At 41.2% G+C, this 16,752-nt stretch overlaps 1 protein-coding gene across 7 annotated transcripts in view; it reads right to left on the bottom strand.

Annotated features, from left to right (window-relative positions):
- USP48 (ubiquitin specific peptidase 48) overlaps positions 1–16,752 on the bottom strand; it is a 3,461,715-nt gene that overhangs the window by 3,113,231 nt on the left and 331,732 nt on the right. For 6 of the 7 annotated variants that reach the window (XM_044063244.1, XM_044063240.1, XM_044063245.1 and 3 more), the window contains exon 2: positions 15,777–15,897. In XM_044063244.1, coding sequence (XP_043919179.1) covers positions 15,777–15,897 — 121 coding nt within the window. Of the gene's footprint in view, positions 1–15,776; positions 15,898–16,752 lie in introns of those variants that run through there. The other variant, XM_044063246.1, reaches the window with a different exon arrangement.

The raw sequence follows: 16,752 nt of genomic DNA, 5'->3' as shown, positions 1-16,752 counted from the left end.
ATCCTTTGATTTTTGGCATACCTAAGGTGCACAAGAGTGTTTGCTCCCCACCCTTTCAACTCACAGTGTCTGCTAGGGGTCCAAGACCCATAACTTGTCCAGTTTTGTGGAAAACCAGGTTAAACATATTGTTGAAGAAGTTCCACATTTGGTTAGAGACTCCTGGGATTTCTTGGGACAACTTAGTAAGGAAATATGGAGACCAGATCTTATTTTCTTAACCATAGACATTAAGGATTTATTCACCTGTATCCCTAAGAAAGATGGTATGGAATTTTGAGGATATATTATTTCTCGATTCCAGTTTGACTCATGAGGAGGTCACCCTTATATGTGAATTAATGTCTATGGTTCTAGATTATAATTACATCTATTTTGAAGGGCAATATTACCAACAAATTTCTGGGGTGGCTATGGGAGCAGTATGTGCACCAGTGTATGCCAATTTAGTCCTTTTTGGATGGGAGCTTAAACATGTTTTCAATAGCACTTGGCGGGCTGAACATGTACTATTATACAATCTATACCTGGACGACATTTTTATTCTATGGAAGGGAGACAAAGACAATATTCCTGCATTTATTGATTATTTGAATGGAACTACTACCTTCCTCAAGTTTACATTTTCCTGTCACGAACAATTACCATTTTTGGATACATTAATTTCCCATGACGACCATGGCTTCAGATCTCAGGTTTTTCGTAAGAGTACTTTTTGCAACTCTTACTTGCATTTCAGCAGTCATCACCCCTTGTCCCAAAAGAAAAGCATTGTTAAAGGACAGGCTATACGTATTGCTAGAAGGACTTCTGAACACATCAATGTCAAAAAAGAATTTGTTAATTTGACCAACATGTTTTTACAAAGGGGCTATCCCAAAGACATGATAAATTAAATTTTGGATGAAGTGTATGATGAATGGGGTAGGAAATAGAAACCCCTTTTGGGAGCAGTCAGTTTATAAACCCACCCGAAGGTAGTCCCCAATCCTATCCTGGGTCTGGGGCATTTACAAGAGCATGTATAGTACAATACAGTACTATATCTAAAAATATTAAAGCCATTATGCGAAAAAAATTGGAGTATTTTTAGAACCAACCAGGATATTTACCAAATTTTGGGTGACCAACCTTTTTTATAAACAAGGTGGGAATGAATCTTAAGAAATTGGTAGAGAAAACAAAAAATTGTATTGGAAACGGGAATGGGAAAGGGACTACAAGTTGTGGTAGTTGTTCCCAGTGTATTTTCATTTTTAGGGGAACTGTTACTACATTGAGCGACAGATTAAGGACTAACATCAATTTTAGGAATGGTAATTGTAGAACACAGACGTTAGTATATCCGGCAATGTGTGATACCTGTCTGGCATACTACGTCAGAAAGATCTTTCAAATGTAGGATTTACGAACATTTATATGAATTCAAAAATAAAAAGGAAACTAATGTATTGTACAGGCATTCACTAAGCTGTCCAAATTTCCAACGCTTCAAGTTTGGTATATTAGACACAGTTGCCATTGAACCCAGGGGGGGAGATTGGGCAAAAAGGAACTTATTTGGCAACTTAGGCTTGCCGCCAACTTCCCCCAGGACTAAATGATAATGTTTCCATATTACCAGCCCTAAAGGACAGAATCCAAATTAAGGATTGGGACCTCAGATTAAATAGGACGACTTTATAATCATTGTGCATTTCCTGTCTACTAAAATTCACAAGTATTTTTAAACTTTTTTTAAAAGTATTCCTTTATTTTTTTAGGCATGAAAAATGTTTATATTTCTATACATACATTCTTTTATACATTTTAAATACAAAACAAAAAATTATTTTAAAACTATGCATTTTCATATACTATGTTTCACAAGAGTTGTGCATGCATATACATAGACTTTCATACTTGAGAATTTAGTATTTATTTTATATTGGAGTGTGTGTTTTTAAGCAAGTTTTTTCTTAACTGATTGATTTAACCTAATTCATTAGTTTAATATGTGCTAATTTTTTAGGTATATATATAGACCTCTTCAAGCATGTGAATTATCCTTGTTCTGATGAAGTCACTGTCTATGATGAAAGCGCTTAACAACTAATGGATTTTGCTTGTGTTTGATACCAATAAAGTGGAGTTTTCCTTGAAGGCTACTGGGTGCATTACTTTTGGTTACTTACAACTGTACTATGTTCATCATAGCAATCACTACTGCAGTAGCCTTAGCTATATGGGTAGATTACTCCAGCTTACTAAATATGGAATGTGGAAGGATTAAAGTCCAGGAGCCCCTGGCCCTTGCAAAGTCTGATCTAGAGCTACAGAAGCAAACATGTTTGTAGTGCTTTGTAAAAGAATGTACAGAGGACAATGTTGCAGCTTCCACAATACTTTCAGAATCCAATCCTTTCTGAAAAGCCACAGATGAAGCCAAGGCCCTGGTAGAGTGGGCCTTGACACTGTCTGGAAAAGTTTTGCTGTGGTGAGTATAACAAAATGTAAAAGCCATAGACAACCATTTTGAAATAGCCTATTTTGACACAGGTTCATTCACAAGAAATGAACAATGGAACCGAAGATCAGAAAGGTTTAGTTCTACCAAGACAGTGCCCGAGTTATCTGTTGACATCCAAGGTATAAAGTATCCTTTCTCCCTCATTTCTGTTTTCGAGAAAGAAAACGAGAAGCAGTAAACTCGGATACCACTTTAGGCATTAAAGAAGGATTAGTTCTCAAAGAAACCCTGTCCCTGTGGAAAATGAGACTGACTCAACAAATTAACCATAATGCTCTTCTTGCAGAGGTCACAGCAATTCGTAAAACTGTTTTCCATGTTAAGAATCTATAGTGAGCAAGGTTAGCTGCCTCAAATTGAGTCAAGCATTTAATTCTCTGACAAAAAATTAAAATCTCAAAGAGGAGCCACCAGTTTTCTTGGATGCCTTTTATGCAAACCCCTTTCAAAAACATTTCATAGGTTCATTTTGACATGAGAATGCACTGAAAAAGGAGGCTCCATGAGCAGACATGCTGAAATGGCAATAAATGAACCTTAACAGAGGATTAAAAATAGCCACAGGATAGTAACTCACAAATATTGTAAAACAAGAGAACTAGTCCTGAATGGGTGCTGGTTATGTTGTTGTTAGCACCAACTAGAAAACCTTTGCCATTTGCAAATGTATGATTCTGTAACACCAGGGCTTTCATACCTCCATTAGTACCTGATGCACATTCTTAGTAAACAGCTGCCTAAAAGGAATCTATCATCCAGGCAGCAAACTGAAGTTGACCAATGCTTGAAAGTATAAAACACCCCTGTTCTATAGTGCAAGTAGATTCAGTCTGTGATGAAGCTTGTGTTAATTGCCCCTGGCTATTGCTAAAAGAAGGGAGAGCCACGGTTGCCTGGGTCAAAAATGGAGTCACCACAAGGATCTTGGGGAATTCTTAATCTTCAGAACTACCTGGATATTAGTGGAAAGGGTAGAAAAGCATACAGGAACATTCCTGTTCAAAGAAAAGGCATCTGTCTTCCAGGCCTTCTAGCATGAAGTCCTGCAGAAGAATCTTGTCAGTTCACTGTTCAGACAGGAGGCAAACAGGTCTATTTGAGTAACTCCCTACAGTCTGATCAAATTTTAGAAGACCCCCCCCCCCCGATCTAGTTTCCACTTGTGAGACTCTGCCCTAGTCCTGCCCAGCTTGTCTGCCACACAATTTTGCTCTGACAGAATACAGGATGCTGGTAGAGTGAGATTGTGCTGTGAAGCTATACCCCAAGCTTACATGGCAAGTCTACAAAGTGGGTACAATCTGGTTCCCCCATTTGTTGATGTACCACAGGACTACTGCCTGTAACAACTTAGAGAGGTCCCTGGGACAAAAGATGATTCAGATGAGCGAGTGCCTTGATCAGGGCAAACATTTCGGATATTTATGTGCTTGTGTCTGTCCTTGGTGTCCCACACAACCCCATACTTTTGTCTCTCCTGAATGTTATCCCCAAGCAAAGTCCAAGGCATCTGTGGTGACTGCTTTGGAAAAGGGAGGAAGAAGGAAAGACCTGAATTTAAGGCCATCTGTTGTCTCCTTCGAATGGTTTCTCTAATGACAAACCCATTACAGGGATTGTTAATGCTGGGAACACAGAAACTTCAGATACCACCATATTTTTCTCATGTGGAATCTTCCTAGGTGCATCATTACAATCATACAAGCCACGAGACCCAAAATCCTGAGGTACTCCCTCCCAGTGACCAAAATGCCTGTGGAAAACCTTAAAAATACATCTACATATAGACCTAATTTATTTTCCTGGGGAAGAAAAGCTCTTAACTGAGGCATCTGGTTGACATCCCAGGAACACAACAGTGAGTGAAGTAGTCAAGAAAGACTTCTGAATGTTCTCTTAAGAGTCCCAGCTTGTCCAAAAGATCTCTTACCCAAGGGAAAGAGATTGCAGAGTCTTTTTTCAAAGTTTGAGTTAAGATAAACAAGTTGTCTAAACATGAACAGTCACTAGTGTATGTAAGTCTTATTTTACCAGAGACACTGCTACTGTCATAGCCTGTTTGCAAAAGGAGTTTCTGCTAAAGATATCTTAGAAGATGTAGCATGTTCCTCTGTCCACACCTTCTCTAGACACTAAAGGCTAGATACATTGAGGGTTGTGGTATGGTTTACTTCTGCAATCCTGAAAGGTATTTAGCCTGCCGTGTCCACGGGTGTGCCAAGCACCATAATGCCAAGCTTTTGGACTCTTTCCTGATGACTGCAGGAGTGATTCATCTTAAGAAATTTGTGTTACCCAACTCTACATAATAGCAGATGTTTTGTGTAGTCATTGCAATTCTGTTTCCCTCTCTCCATTCCCTCTTTAGAGCCTTGGATCTTCAGAGTGGGGGGACCCCTTCCTTCCTTGTACACTTGATCAACACTCTTTTTCCAGAAAGTGAGACACCTCTGTGTTTCACACTGTACTGAAAAGAGAGACGTGAGGGACACAATTTGATCTTGTTACCCATAGTATGTTATGTGGGGGGGGGGGGGGTGAGATCGCCGATTGGTGATGGAATATCTGAAGTGGGGGAAGAGTCTGAGCTCTCGAATGATGACTGGCTTTACCAGTGTTTAGAGATCTTTGAAGTTATGAGTACACTCTAGTGTCTGTAGTTATAGTAGATTGATAACACAACTACAGTTTAGAGATGGCTTAGTGTTTTTTAATTTGCTTGTTTTCTATGAGCAGTGCAGTTGTACAATTGAAAGTAATGGTTCACAACCTTTTTGTTATCAAAACACCATTAACAAAATTGATGTATGGGTATGGTATCTGTGCTTTTATCTGAGACTGCATGTTATGATGAAAAGCATAACAGAAGACATTTTGGTTATGTAAAAGTGCGAGCTTCAGCATTTGACATGCATATGTGTGCGTGCACGCACACGCCTAGACATGCGCGCAGAGACACAAGCACCAAAAACTGTACCAATGTTTCTTTTTATGTCCAGCTATGTACATAGTTATAAGCACCATAATATTGGCTCTGATAAAACCAACTCATCACACAAAGCAGGCTGGAAGGGCTGTTTTTTTTTGTTTTGTTTTTTTTGGGAGAAGATGAGCGATTTTTTGCTAAAGGTCGGAAGGAATTAATTGAATTAGGGTAGGCTTCCAGTCTGTTATTCCTGCTTCAACCCACCCAGTCAGTGTGTGTGTCTGCCTTCCTACTATCGTCATGCAGTAAAGGTTGAAGGAAATGTCTTCCTTTTGCTGGAATTGAATGACACTTAAGGAAACTGTGTGAAGCTCTCCATAAATACCAAACTCATTTCCATCTTACTTGTATTTGTTAGGTGACATTAATCGCTTGGTTCACTGACAAGAAATAGCATCTTACCTGAAACAGTGATATAGTCATACTGCTGTCATATTAAGAATTGTGTTAAATGCCATGATGCCAGAATTACTGTGAACTTCAAACTGGGGATCAAGCAGGAAATAGAAGAAGGAAACCTACTGAAGCACTTTCTGTTGACAAATGCATTACTGATGTTACCCTGTAGCCTACAATGAGATACAAATGGAGCTAGATACTTTGTGAACTCTCTTGGTACACAGCACTGGATAGCCCAAACAGTAAAGTAGAGAACTGAAAATGTGATCCAGACACACAAAACCTTAATACACATCTGAACTAGAAGCATATTTTAGGTCTAGTGTTACCAGAAAACTTGAAAGAGGAAGAGGAGGTAACAAGTTTTGATATGACATAATTTGAAGGTTTAGGAAAGAAAGATACAGAACTGGTTTCTATCACTCCCCAAGATACCATGTAATGAAGAAGTGCAGGAAATGATCTGAAGGATGAGGAATGACCCCTTGGAAAAGGAGGACACCCCCCCAGAAGCATATTTTAGGTCTAGTGTTACCAGAAAACTTGAAAGAGGAAGAGGAGGTAACAAGTTTTGATAAGACATAATTTGAAGGTTTAGGAAAGAAAGATACAGAACTGGTTTCTATCACTCCTCAAGATACCATGCAATGAAGAAGTGCAGGAAATGATCTGAAGGATGAGGAATGACCCCTTGGAAAAGGAGGACTCCTCCCACCCCCACTGCCATCTGTAACCTTGATGAATGAGCTTCAGACAAATCAATTCTCAAGATATCTGTTGCCAAGGACAAAAATGCAGATTCAGACTTCCTGGAAGAAAAAGGGGTCAGGGTGGGAGGCGATCACAAGGTCTCAAATATTAATTCAGATTTCTTAGACTGTCTTTGATTTTGTATGGTTCGATGCTTCTTTTTGGAACCCTTTGCCCCTTCTTAAATTCATTTTATCTGTATTTTGCTGTGACTGTTTATTCTGCATTTTGCAGAAACTGGATGAAGAGTTAAAAGAATCCCTTAGATGGAAAAGGAGGGCTGAAAAATCTTGAGGATTCCCTGGCTCAGCTCACCCTTTTCATCACACTTTTGATCACCTCTACAGCAGAGGGGCCAAAAACTAAATCTCTATCCAAAGGGGAATTTAAAATCTCATTATCATCACCTGGGAGATACTGAGAATGCAGGTATGCAAACTTCCTCAGCCCTGGAAGAAGTATCAGGGTCATGGACACACTGTAAACAATGAGCCGTGACCTGTGCAACAGAAATAAACTAAATTTAAAGCAGATTCTCCTTGCAAGAAGAAACTGCAGACAAAACATTTCTCACCCTTTCACAATTAGTCAGAACAAACTTTAACATATGAGCCTAACAGTTCAAAGTCACAGAAGTAAACACTTTTTCCCATACTTTTCAATAATTTTCCTATCCTTTTCAGAAAGAGTAGGACTGGAATTAAGTGTTTAGCAGCACTGGCATCACCTAAAGCTACAGTTGCTGGGTCAGGTTTGGGAATAGTGTATAAAAACATTAAGACTGAACAGCTTTTACACTACTATCTGCATTTTTAGGGGCAGCTGGTTGACTATGACAAAAACTGTAGACAGTAACACATGCATCCTCTAAAGCGGACAGAGCAGGAGGAAAGGATGTAGGTTCTGGAAATTCAACTTTAACAATATATAATATTTTATGACGGACTGAAAAACCTAAGTGTTCTCCCACTGAAAACACTGGCATATTCCAGCAATAACCTGAGAGAAACAGAGCCCTACCACAGGAAGAATCAGAAACTGAGCTCTCCTCTCAGTCTGAACCTCCAGTCCATAGTGGCTGTAGGTGCTACACCAGAGGGATCCGGGGTAAAGAAATGGCCACACCACAGTCATCCACCTGCAGCCGAGGTAAATTGCTGGCCTTGTTTTAACAAAGGCTGTTTGCTTAACTTTTTCTTTTTGTGGCTGGAAGAGGGGCAGACTATGGAATCGATAGTTTGTTCCATAGTCATGCCAAAAATGATGCTGCTTTCCCAGGGACAATTAAATGCAGGTAAAAGCTACTTCTTTAAAAGTCACCTTTTTCACAGAAAAACACAGTAAAAAAGCACTTTAAACCACTCTGCTAGCCCCAAAATTGAACAGCAATCAATCTTCCACAGAAAATAAATGTTTTTCAGTATCTATAAACAGCTTTTAAACTGACAGGAAAAACAGTTCTCCCATTTAAATACGATATAGTCTCATGACAGTCCAATAAAATACAAACGTCCTAGCTTCAAAATAACCTTCCTGAACAGGAAAGTGATAAGATACAAACAATATTTAAAAAATGGAAGGTTTTCTCCAAAGATAACTTATCTGGCTGGCAAAGGAACAGCACCAAGCAGACAGCTAATCCTCGAAAGCCTTAGAGAACAGTCTCAGCAGCAGCAGTAAAGCTTTAAAAGGCATGTCACCCAGAACTCGTCTTTCAGCCAGCTCTGCTCAAGTTGCCTAACAGACTAGGTGTGTGGAAGGTGCTCTGAAGCTTTGGAAGCTGTCCAGCTGTTATATCCTTGGCAGGATATAACCCAACATAGCTAAGGCTACTGCAGCAGTGATCAATATGGTGCACATCAACAGACTCATTCTGGAAAGTTTCAGAGAAAGCAAATCCTTTAAAGGGACTGGCTGAAGCCACACTCCCCTCAGAATATGAATCAGAAATCAAAAGAAACAAAATAGAATGGGTCCTTTCCCAACCATTTTGTGTTACAAAAACTGAATCTCTTCAGAAAGTGAAGAATCTCTTTTGCTTTTACCAGAAACAGCTCAACCCCGAGCAAAGTCCAATAAATCACTCCTGTCCAAAGGGACAGAGACCGAAGAAAAACATGTCCAAGTTTTTGCTTCTTTTTGACAGGACTGTTGAAGCAGCAGACCCTATTTTGACAGAAAAATCCTACAAAAAGATAAGCAAAGCATTCAAGCTAGGCAAAGTGCTTATTCCCAGCCCATTTTCTCAAGACTGACAAGACTAGCTCTCCCCTACTTTCCAAGGGCACTCAACAGCTGCAGGGGACGTGTCTAACCCCCTGTCCATGGTGGCTGTAAGGACTACGTCAGTGGAAGCCAGGGGAAAATCTCACTAAGTGGGAAAACCTCCAGCACCCAAGTCCTCATTAAGTAAATTCACTTTTTGTTAGCTCTTTCTGTCCATTGTACTTGACAACCCTCAAGCCACTGATTTGACCATGCCATTACTTTCCATCAATGAATAAACAAGCAGTCATTAAAGCAGCAATGAAGGCTTTCTCCAATGTACTGGGTCTGACCTGTCCCCCATTGTCATGTACAGACCTCCTGCATCTTCTTCTATGCTCAAATGCATTCCTGAACATGTCCCACAAATGCTGCAGCAAAAATATAGCCTGGCAGAGACAAGTACGTTTCTCCAGCTCATGCAATGCACTCGATGTACTACTCTCCAGTAGGTGCCAACACTGCAGCAGACTTAACCACCTTGATCCCTACAGGATGGGAAGTCTTCCTCAGTCACTCAATTCAGACCTCCCTTATAAGCTCCTTCAGGACCAGAGTCAGTAGCTAATTTTAAGATGTCTGGTGACAGGCCTGGTTTTATCTCTGTGCACCACAAACCTAAGACCACATTTGATTGGACAGACCAAGTGTCCAGGATGTCATCCTAAATTTCCAGTCTGGTCAAATGCCAGCTCTCAATACCCAAACCTTCAGACACAGTCTCAATACCCAAACCTTCAGACACAGCTATAAAATAATGTGTTAGTGACCCTTCTACTAGTTTGCTGAATATACAGGTTATTTAATTTGAACATTATTTTGTAAGAAACAGAACAGGAGAGATAATCCAGCTTGATAAATATAAGGTTTGTCATATTGTAGCATGTTATATGTGTACGGAAAGTCCATTCCCCCCAACAGCCGAGCTGTTGGTCATACTATTATGCTATTATTAATGTGTAAAAAATAAATGTGTTGGAATGAAAACAGGTCTGCATGGTTTACTTACATTTAAACAAAGCAAAGTTTATCAGGTCTAACCCTCATGTACAGCAACTTTAAATTTATTTATCATTCGGTACAGTGAAAAGGCAGTGCAAAGAATTAAGTTCCATAATGACAACAGAGATAAATTCACCACTGACAAATTTCGTTTTCCTCACTCTTCATGCATTATGACTTTTCTAGACCCTACTCAATGACAAGAGATTGTTACTTTATTAACATTGCAAATTATCTTCAACTGATGGAAACCTTTTCCGAATGCTTTGGTACCATTATTTATAACACTGTTCATAGTTATCAGACTGAGCATGAAACAGACTCGCTTAGATCAGTGCTCTACTCCAATAAGCAAATCTAGTAAATAAGATATTCGTAATACACAGAAAGTACAGTTGTGTACACTTACCATAAATGTAGATGTTAGAGTGTATTTACTGTTGCAGTCATTACATTTGGGTTATCTGCTTGCAGTAGCTCTTAGTCAGCCTGATTAACAAAGTTTTGAGTCCTACGTCGGTTGCTGTCTCTTCTTCTGTGATGTCAGGTCTTCAGGGGTATAAAACATGCAGCCGACGTCATTACATCAGTTTTTCTTGCCCCAGATGTCAGGTGCCCCCCTAATGGGAAGCAATTCAATCTATAAATATACAAGGTTATACCTCAAACAAAAAAACAAATACACCAAAAAGCTTTTAAGCATTGAAAAGGAGAAAAGAGGTATAGCCAAACGAAGTCAGGGGGCTTGAGGGAGGGTAACCAGGACTGCAACAGTGAATACACTCAAACATCTACATTTATGTAAGTGGACACAACTGTACTATGTTCTTCGTGTTTCACTGTTGCAGTCATTACATTTGGGTAGATTCCCAAAGCTAAGGATGGGAGGAGGAATTTAGATAGCAATAGGACCAGCTATAAGGCCCTGCAAAACTGCAGTGGCAAAGCCAGCTCTGGATTTAGAGAAAATTGGCAAATGGTAATGCTTGGTGAAAGTATGTACAGAACTCCAGGTAGCAGCTTCTAGGATGTCCCTGGTAGGTATGCCTCTGAGAAAGGCTGTAGAGGTAGATGCAGCCCTGGTTGAGTGGGATCTGATCCCCTGTGGGATAGGTTTTCCATGGTGCTTATATCAGAAATTAATGCAATGGCCTATCCATTTGGAGATGGTTAGCTTTGAAATAGCCTTCCCCTCTGTCCCTGCAGCAAATGCCACCAACAGTTGTTCAGATTTCCTTTGAGGTTTAGACCTGTCCAAGTAGAATCTAAGTTGTCTGTGCACATCTAAGGAGTGCAGTATCCGTCCCCCTTTGTTCTGTGGATCAGGAAAGAAGGTAGGCAAATGAATGGACTGATTAAAGGCCACACTGGATACTACCTTTGGCATGAAAGAGGGATTGGTCCTGAAGGACATCCTGTCCACATGAAAGATGATGAAAGGCTCCACAGCCATAAGGGCCTGTAATTCAGATACCCTTCTTGCTGAAGTGATGGCTAAAAGGGAAGCTGTTTTCCAGGAAAGGAATTTTAAATCTGCAGTAGCAGCTGGCTCGAAAAGAGGAAGAGTGAGTTTCTCCAAGACAAAGTTAAGGTCCCAGACTGGAGTTGGAACTCTCCTGGGTGGCCTTACATTTTTGGCCCCTCTGAGGAACTGCTTGAGCAGTGGGTGAGAAAAGAGGGGAGGCTCTGTGCTGTAATGAGCTGAAATGGCTGAGGCATGAATTTTGATGGAGGAAAAGGACAAGCCCTTATGAAGCATCTCAGTCAAGTATTGTAGAATCGGAGGTAAATTGGGCACTGCTGTGCTCATCCATTGAGACTGATTCCAGGCACAGAATCTTTTCCATTTTTCATCATAAGAGTTTCTAGTACTAGGCCTCCTTGCCTCTAAAATAACATCCATCATTGATTTGCTGAGGGATGGTAAAGGAGAGCTTAGGTAATTAGCCAGGCTGCTAGGTTCAGTGTTTGAAGCTGAGGGTGCAGAATCTGGTTCTCCTGCTGAGACAGCAGAGTAGGAGTCAGAGGCAGGTGCCATGGGGCCAACAATGACACACTGCACAAGAGGGGGTACCCAGTGCTTGCACCAGCTTGGCCACGCCATCACAATCATCCTTGGTTTGTCTTGTTTGATCTTTAGTAGTACTTTGGAGAGCAGAGTCAGAGGAGGAAAGGCATAAACTGATAGGTTTTTCCAGCTGAAGGACAGAACATCCACTTTCCAAGCTTGTCTGTGGGGAGTCCTTGCGCAAAATTTTTCCAATTGATAGTTCTGGGGGGCAAACAGGTCTATATCTGGGCTACCCAATTTGCTTGTCAACATGTTGAAAATCCTTGGTTCCAGTTTCCACTCATGTGGGTCCATGAGGGTTCTGCTTAGTCCATCTGCCAGTGTATTTATTTTGCCTGGCAGGAACTGAGCTTGTAGATGTACTTGGTAGCTCAAGGCTGTGTTTCACAATGCCATGGCTAGTCTGCAGAGGGGGTAAGAATGTGTACCCCCCCTGCTTGTTTATGTACCACATAACAGTGGTGTTGTCCATCTTTACCATTAATTGTCCTGGAAGAATGTGGTCCTTTAAGGCTGTCAGAGCATTCTGTACAGCTAACATTTCTTTATGATTGATGTGAAGATGCATTTGAATTGGGTTCCATTTGCCCTGAATGCACTTCCTGCCAGGAGCCCCCCCCCATGCATAGTCTGATGCGTCTGTTAGGGTTTGGGTGGCAGGGGGTAGTGTGAATGGTAGCCCCTTGTTTTGGTGGCAGGCCTCTATCCACCAAAGGAACTCTAGGCGTAGACAAGGAATGATAGGAATCATTGCTTCTAGATCCTGAGAGTGTTGACACCATAGGCTTTTTAGATACCATTGTAGTTTCCTCATATGCAGTCTCGCATATGGAATTAGAAGAATGCAGGAGGCCATGAACCCCAAGGCTTGTAGTATTTGCCTTGCAGATAGCAGTGTTTTTGTGACCACTTGTTTGAAGTAGGTTGTCAAGTGAATTTGTTTCTCTGGCATGAGGAAAGCCATCTGTGAAGTTGTATTCAAGCTTGCTCCCAGGAATATAACTAGTTGACAGGGTACCAGGTGTGATTTCTTTTCATTTATGGTGTACCCCAGACAGGTTAGCACCCACTGTACAAAAGCCAGATGATTCAAAAGTATGTCCTGGTTTTCTGCCTGAGTTAGACGATCGTCAGGTATTGGTATATTTGAATATTTCTTTGCCTGCAAAATGTAATGACTGGAGCTAGGCACTTTGTGAATACCCTGGGCACAGTAGATAAGCCAAAGGGCAGTGCAGAGAACTGATAGTGCATGTAGGCTGCTTTGAAGCGTAGGTATCTTCTGCAAGATTCCCTGATTGGGATGCACAGGTATGCTTCCTTTAAATTTAGTGCTGCCAACCAGGCACCTTTGCTTAGCATAGGAAGCAACTGGTGAAGAGTCAGCATCTTGAATTTTGGAATCACCAAAAAGGTGTTTAGAGTAGGCAGGTCCAGGATAGGACGCCATGAATTGTCTTTTCTGGGTACCAGGAAAAAAAAACTCGAGTAGAAACCTTGTCCCTTTTTCTCTTCTGGTACCGACTGAATAGACCCTATGCTTAAGAGAGAGAGTACTTGCTTTTGGGCCTCTGCCCATTGCTTTGGAGGTAGATTCGGCCAACCGCTTGGAGTTGGTGACGTGTGGAAGTGAAATCTGCATCACTGGGACACTATATTTAAAACCCATTTGTCCTGGGTAATGAGTCCCCAGTTCTTTGCATGAAGTGCAATCGTTCCCCCCAAAGGGGGCAGTCAGTCGAGAAGTGCTTGGAAGTTTTAAAAATAAGTCATCGAGACAGTTTACCATAGGGGGGGTTTTATTACTCCCATATTTGGAAGTGGAGGCCCCCCACTGCTTTGTCCTGTGTGTCCCCTAGGACTGAAGCCTGGGTGTTCTGCTGGATCTGGGTTTGGACTGAGAAGGTCTGGAAGAGGCAGGAAAGGACCAATTCTTAGAAGCCCAATGCCTACTAAATCCTGGGAGGTTGTACATGTAAAAAAGTCTAACAGTTTGCATAGATTTAGCTTTTTCCTCTATCTTTTTAAGAACTTCTTCTGCCTTGCTGCCAAACAGGTGGCCCTGATTTAAGGGAGCATCCAGTAATTTTGCTTTAACATGATCTGGCAAGGATTGCTCCTTAAGCAAAGCATGCCTTCTAAGTACAGACCCAGTTACCGCAGCCCTGCAAGATGCCTTTAGTGAATCAAAACTACATTGCAATGTATGTTTACCAACTTGTTCAGCAGAATGCATAAAATCTTGTAAATCCTTATTTTCAGCACAATCAGGAATCAACATAATTTTCTGTTTAAGCAATCCAATAATATGCAGGGGATACTTTAACATATGAAACTGGCAATTCAAGGCCCTAATGGCCAAAGTTGCAGAAGTGTATACCTTCTTACCCCATCTATCCAGTGCCCTGGAGTCTCTATCAGAGGGGGTAGGATTTTTGGCAGTAGTAGCTTTAATGCCCTTGGGCCCCTGTGAAATGGTTTCAGGATCCGCAGTAGAAGTTTTGAAAAGGAACTTGTGAGAGTCAGGAACCCTGTAATATCTATCAGGTTTTCTGGAAGCAGGAGGTAAAGAGTCAGGGGCCATGCTAGATTCCGAAAAGGCATCATGATCAACAATGTCCAGTACAGGAGGTATAGCTAAAGGCCTGTGCTGGGGCAGGAGTAAGAAATCCCTAAGCCTCTTTTTAGAATCAGAGAAATCCTGGCTTTCCCAATGAAAAAGCTCCCTAAGAGTATGCAAGGTTTCACCAAAAGAGAAATTCTCTGGGGGGAAGCAGAGGGAATGGAGTCCTCCGCATCAGAATCCTGGTCAGAAGTATCATAAGCAAACTCAGTCCTAGGTCTCTTAGAGGGGGCAGGTTGGCTTCCCCTGATTAAAGTAATAAGGTCTTCAATCATTCTTATCTGACCATGCGGTCTGGCCGTCAGTTTTCTAGGCATGGTTCGAGTTTTAGGCCTTGAAGAAGAAGATGGCGCCAGTTTAATATGCAAGTCAGTAGGCCTGAACACACCCTCAGAAGCCAGTGCCTGCACAGTGGCTCCGGACCCATCCAAGGTAGAGACATCCGCAGGTTCCACAGTTGAAGCATCTCGCGGCATACCGGACTCTGAATGGGTCTCAGTAGAGGCCTGCGAATCTGAAGTAGCGGGTATCAGGGGCTGCAAAAGTGCCTCACTGAGTACCGGCGAACTGGGCGGCCTCTGTCTTTATCTTTGCGGTTTTTTTTGAATGTCAGTAGTCGGATGGCTTACAGAAGACATATCACGATAATTGAACTGAGCACCAAAAAATTTAGAAAGTGCAAATATATCGATGATGGAGAGTTTGTGGTTTAAACAAGGTACAAAACCGGCAGTGAGGTACATCATGGTCAGGGCCTAGGCAAGGAATACAGTACGAATGAAAATCTTTATGAGGTATTTGCTTTCCACAAGAAATGTAATTATTTGCTTTTACTGACATCGGTTTAGAGCAAGGAAAAGTTTCCCCAACAGGGTACTTAGCTTTTAGTTGAGGACTTCGGTTTTGAAACTCGAAAACGTAAATTTCAGGAGTTGGCCGACCGGCACTTGCGAACTGCTTTTGCTTTGGGCACCGCACGGCAAGAAACACTGATGTAATGACTTCAGCTGCATGTTTTATACCCCTGACGACCTGACGTCACGGAAGGAAAGACAGCAACCGACGTAGGACCTAAGACTTTGTTAATCAGGCCGACTGAGGGCTACCGCAAGCAGATAACCCAAATGTAAAGACTGCAAGAGTGAAACACGAAGAACATCTGTTTACTCACCTTTTTTCTACGCTCGAAATTAGGGTCATCAATATTATGGAAACTGTTTTCATCTATTTCTCCCAGCCAAATATGCTCGCCAATCCCAACCAAGCAATTTGGATTCCCCTTACAATTTCGTCTGTGAAAAAAAAAAAAAGCTGCTTTTAATACAAACAGGGACAAACATTTTCAACAAAATAGCCAGGCAGAAAAATTATTTCTATCCAATTTTCCATACAAAATTCCAAGACAATAAAATTTTCAAAGGGGAATACTGCTTCTTCTAAGCAGAAATGTAACATGTCATATATATACTGCGACTCTGGCAGAAAAACTGCTAAACACTGAAAATATCAAATTCAATTTTCTTTTTTAAAAACCTTCTATAGAGAAGACTACGGCTGTGTTTCTGAACACAACTAGTTTACTAAATGTTCGAGACATGGATGTCAAGGAGAGGCAAATCTGGAAATCTGTAGAAAACAACAAATGGGTTAAGACTGGTGTGATATGAGCATATTCTTTGTAGGAAACAGAGCTTTACCTCCTTCCATGTACTACAAAAGTGACAGAAAAACAAGTGTAGGATTGATTAGTCTTTTACAGCTTGGAAAGTTGAAACGTGCTGCTGTCACGCAAACAGCTTTTAAAGTCATTTGTGCCTCCTACCAGTTTTCTGTGGAAGCCACTGATATCCACTGGCTAGTGCAGTAACAGCTAAGCTGTGAGTGATGCTTAACAAAAAGCTTGCTGTATTTTTCTGATGTCAGAAATGTACTTAAACTTGTCTTCAAGATTTTGGAGTGTTAACCGCTACATTCCAGGCACTGTATTATTGACCTACCATCACATTTCACCCTCCTGCTAACATGTGCACTATACACAGGCTTCTGAAAAACAGCAATGGTCAAACTTACTTTCGAACAAATGGCGCAGTGCAACACAAAAATGAAAAGTTAAGTGCACTCACCATCATTAATCTATGAACAAAGTG

This window comes from Protopterus annectens, chromosome 2.part1 (genome assembly GCF_019279795.1).
Source record: "Protopterus annectens isolate FY-2018-M chromosome 2.part1, PAN1.0, whole genome shotgun sequence".
Lineage (NCBI taxonomy): Eukaryota > Metazoa > Chordata > Ceratodontiformes > Protopteridae > Protopterus > Protopterus annectens.
This window is presented reverse-complemented; position numbering and strand designations above follow the sequence as displayed.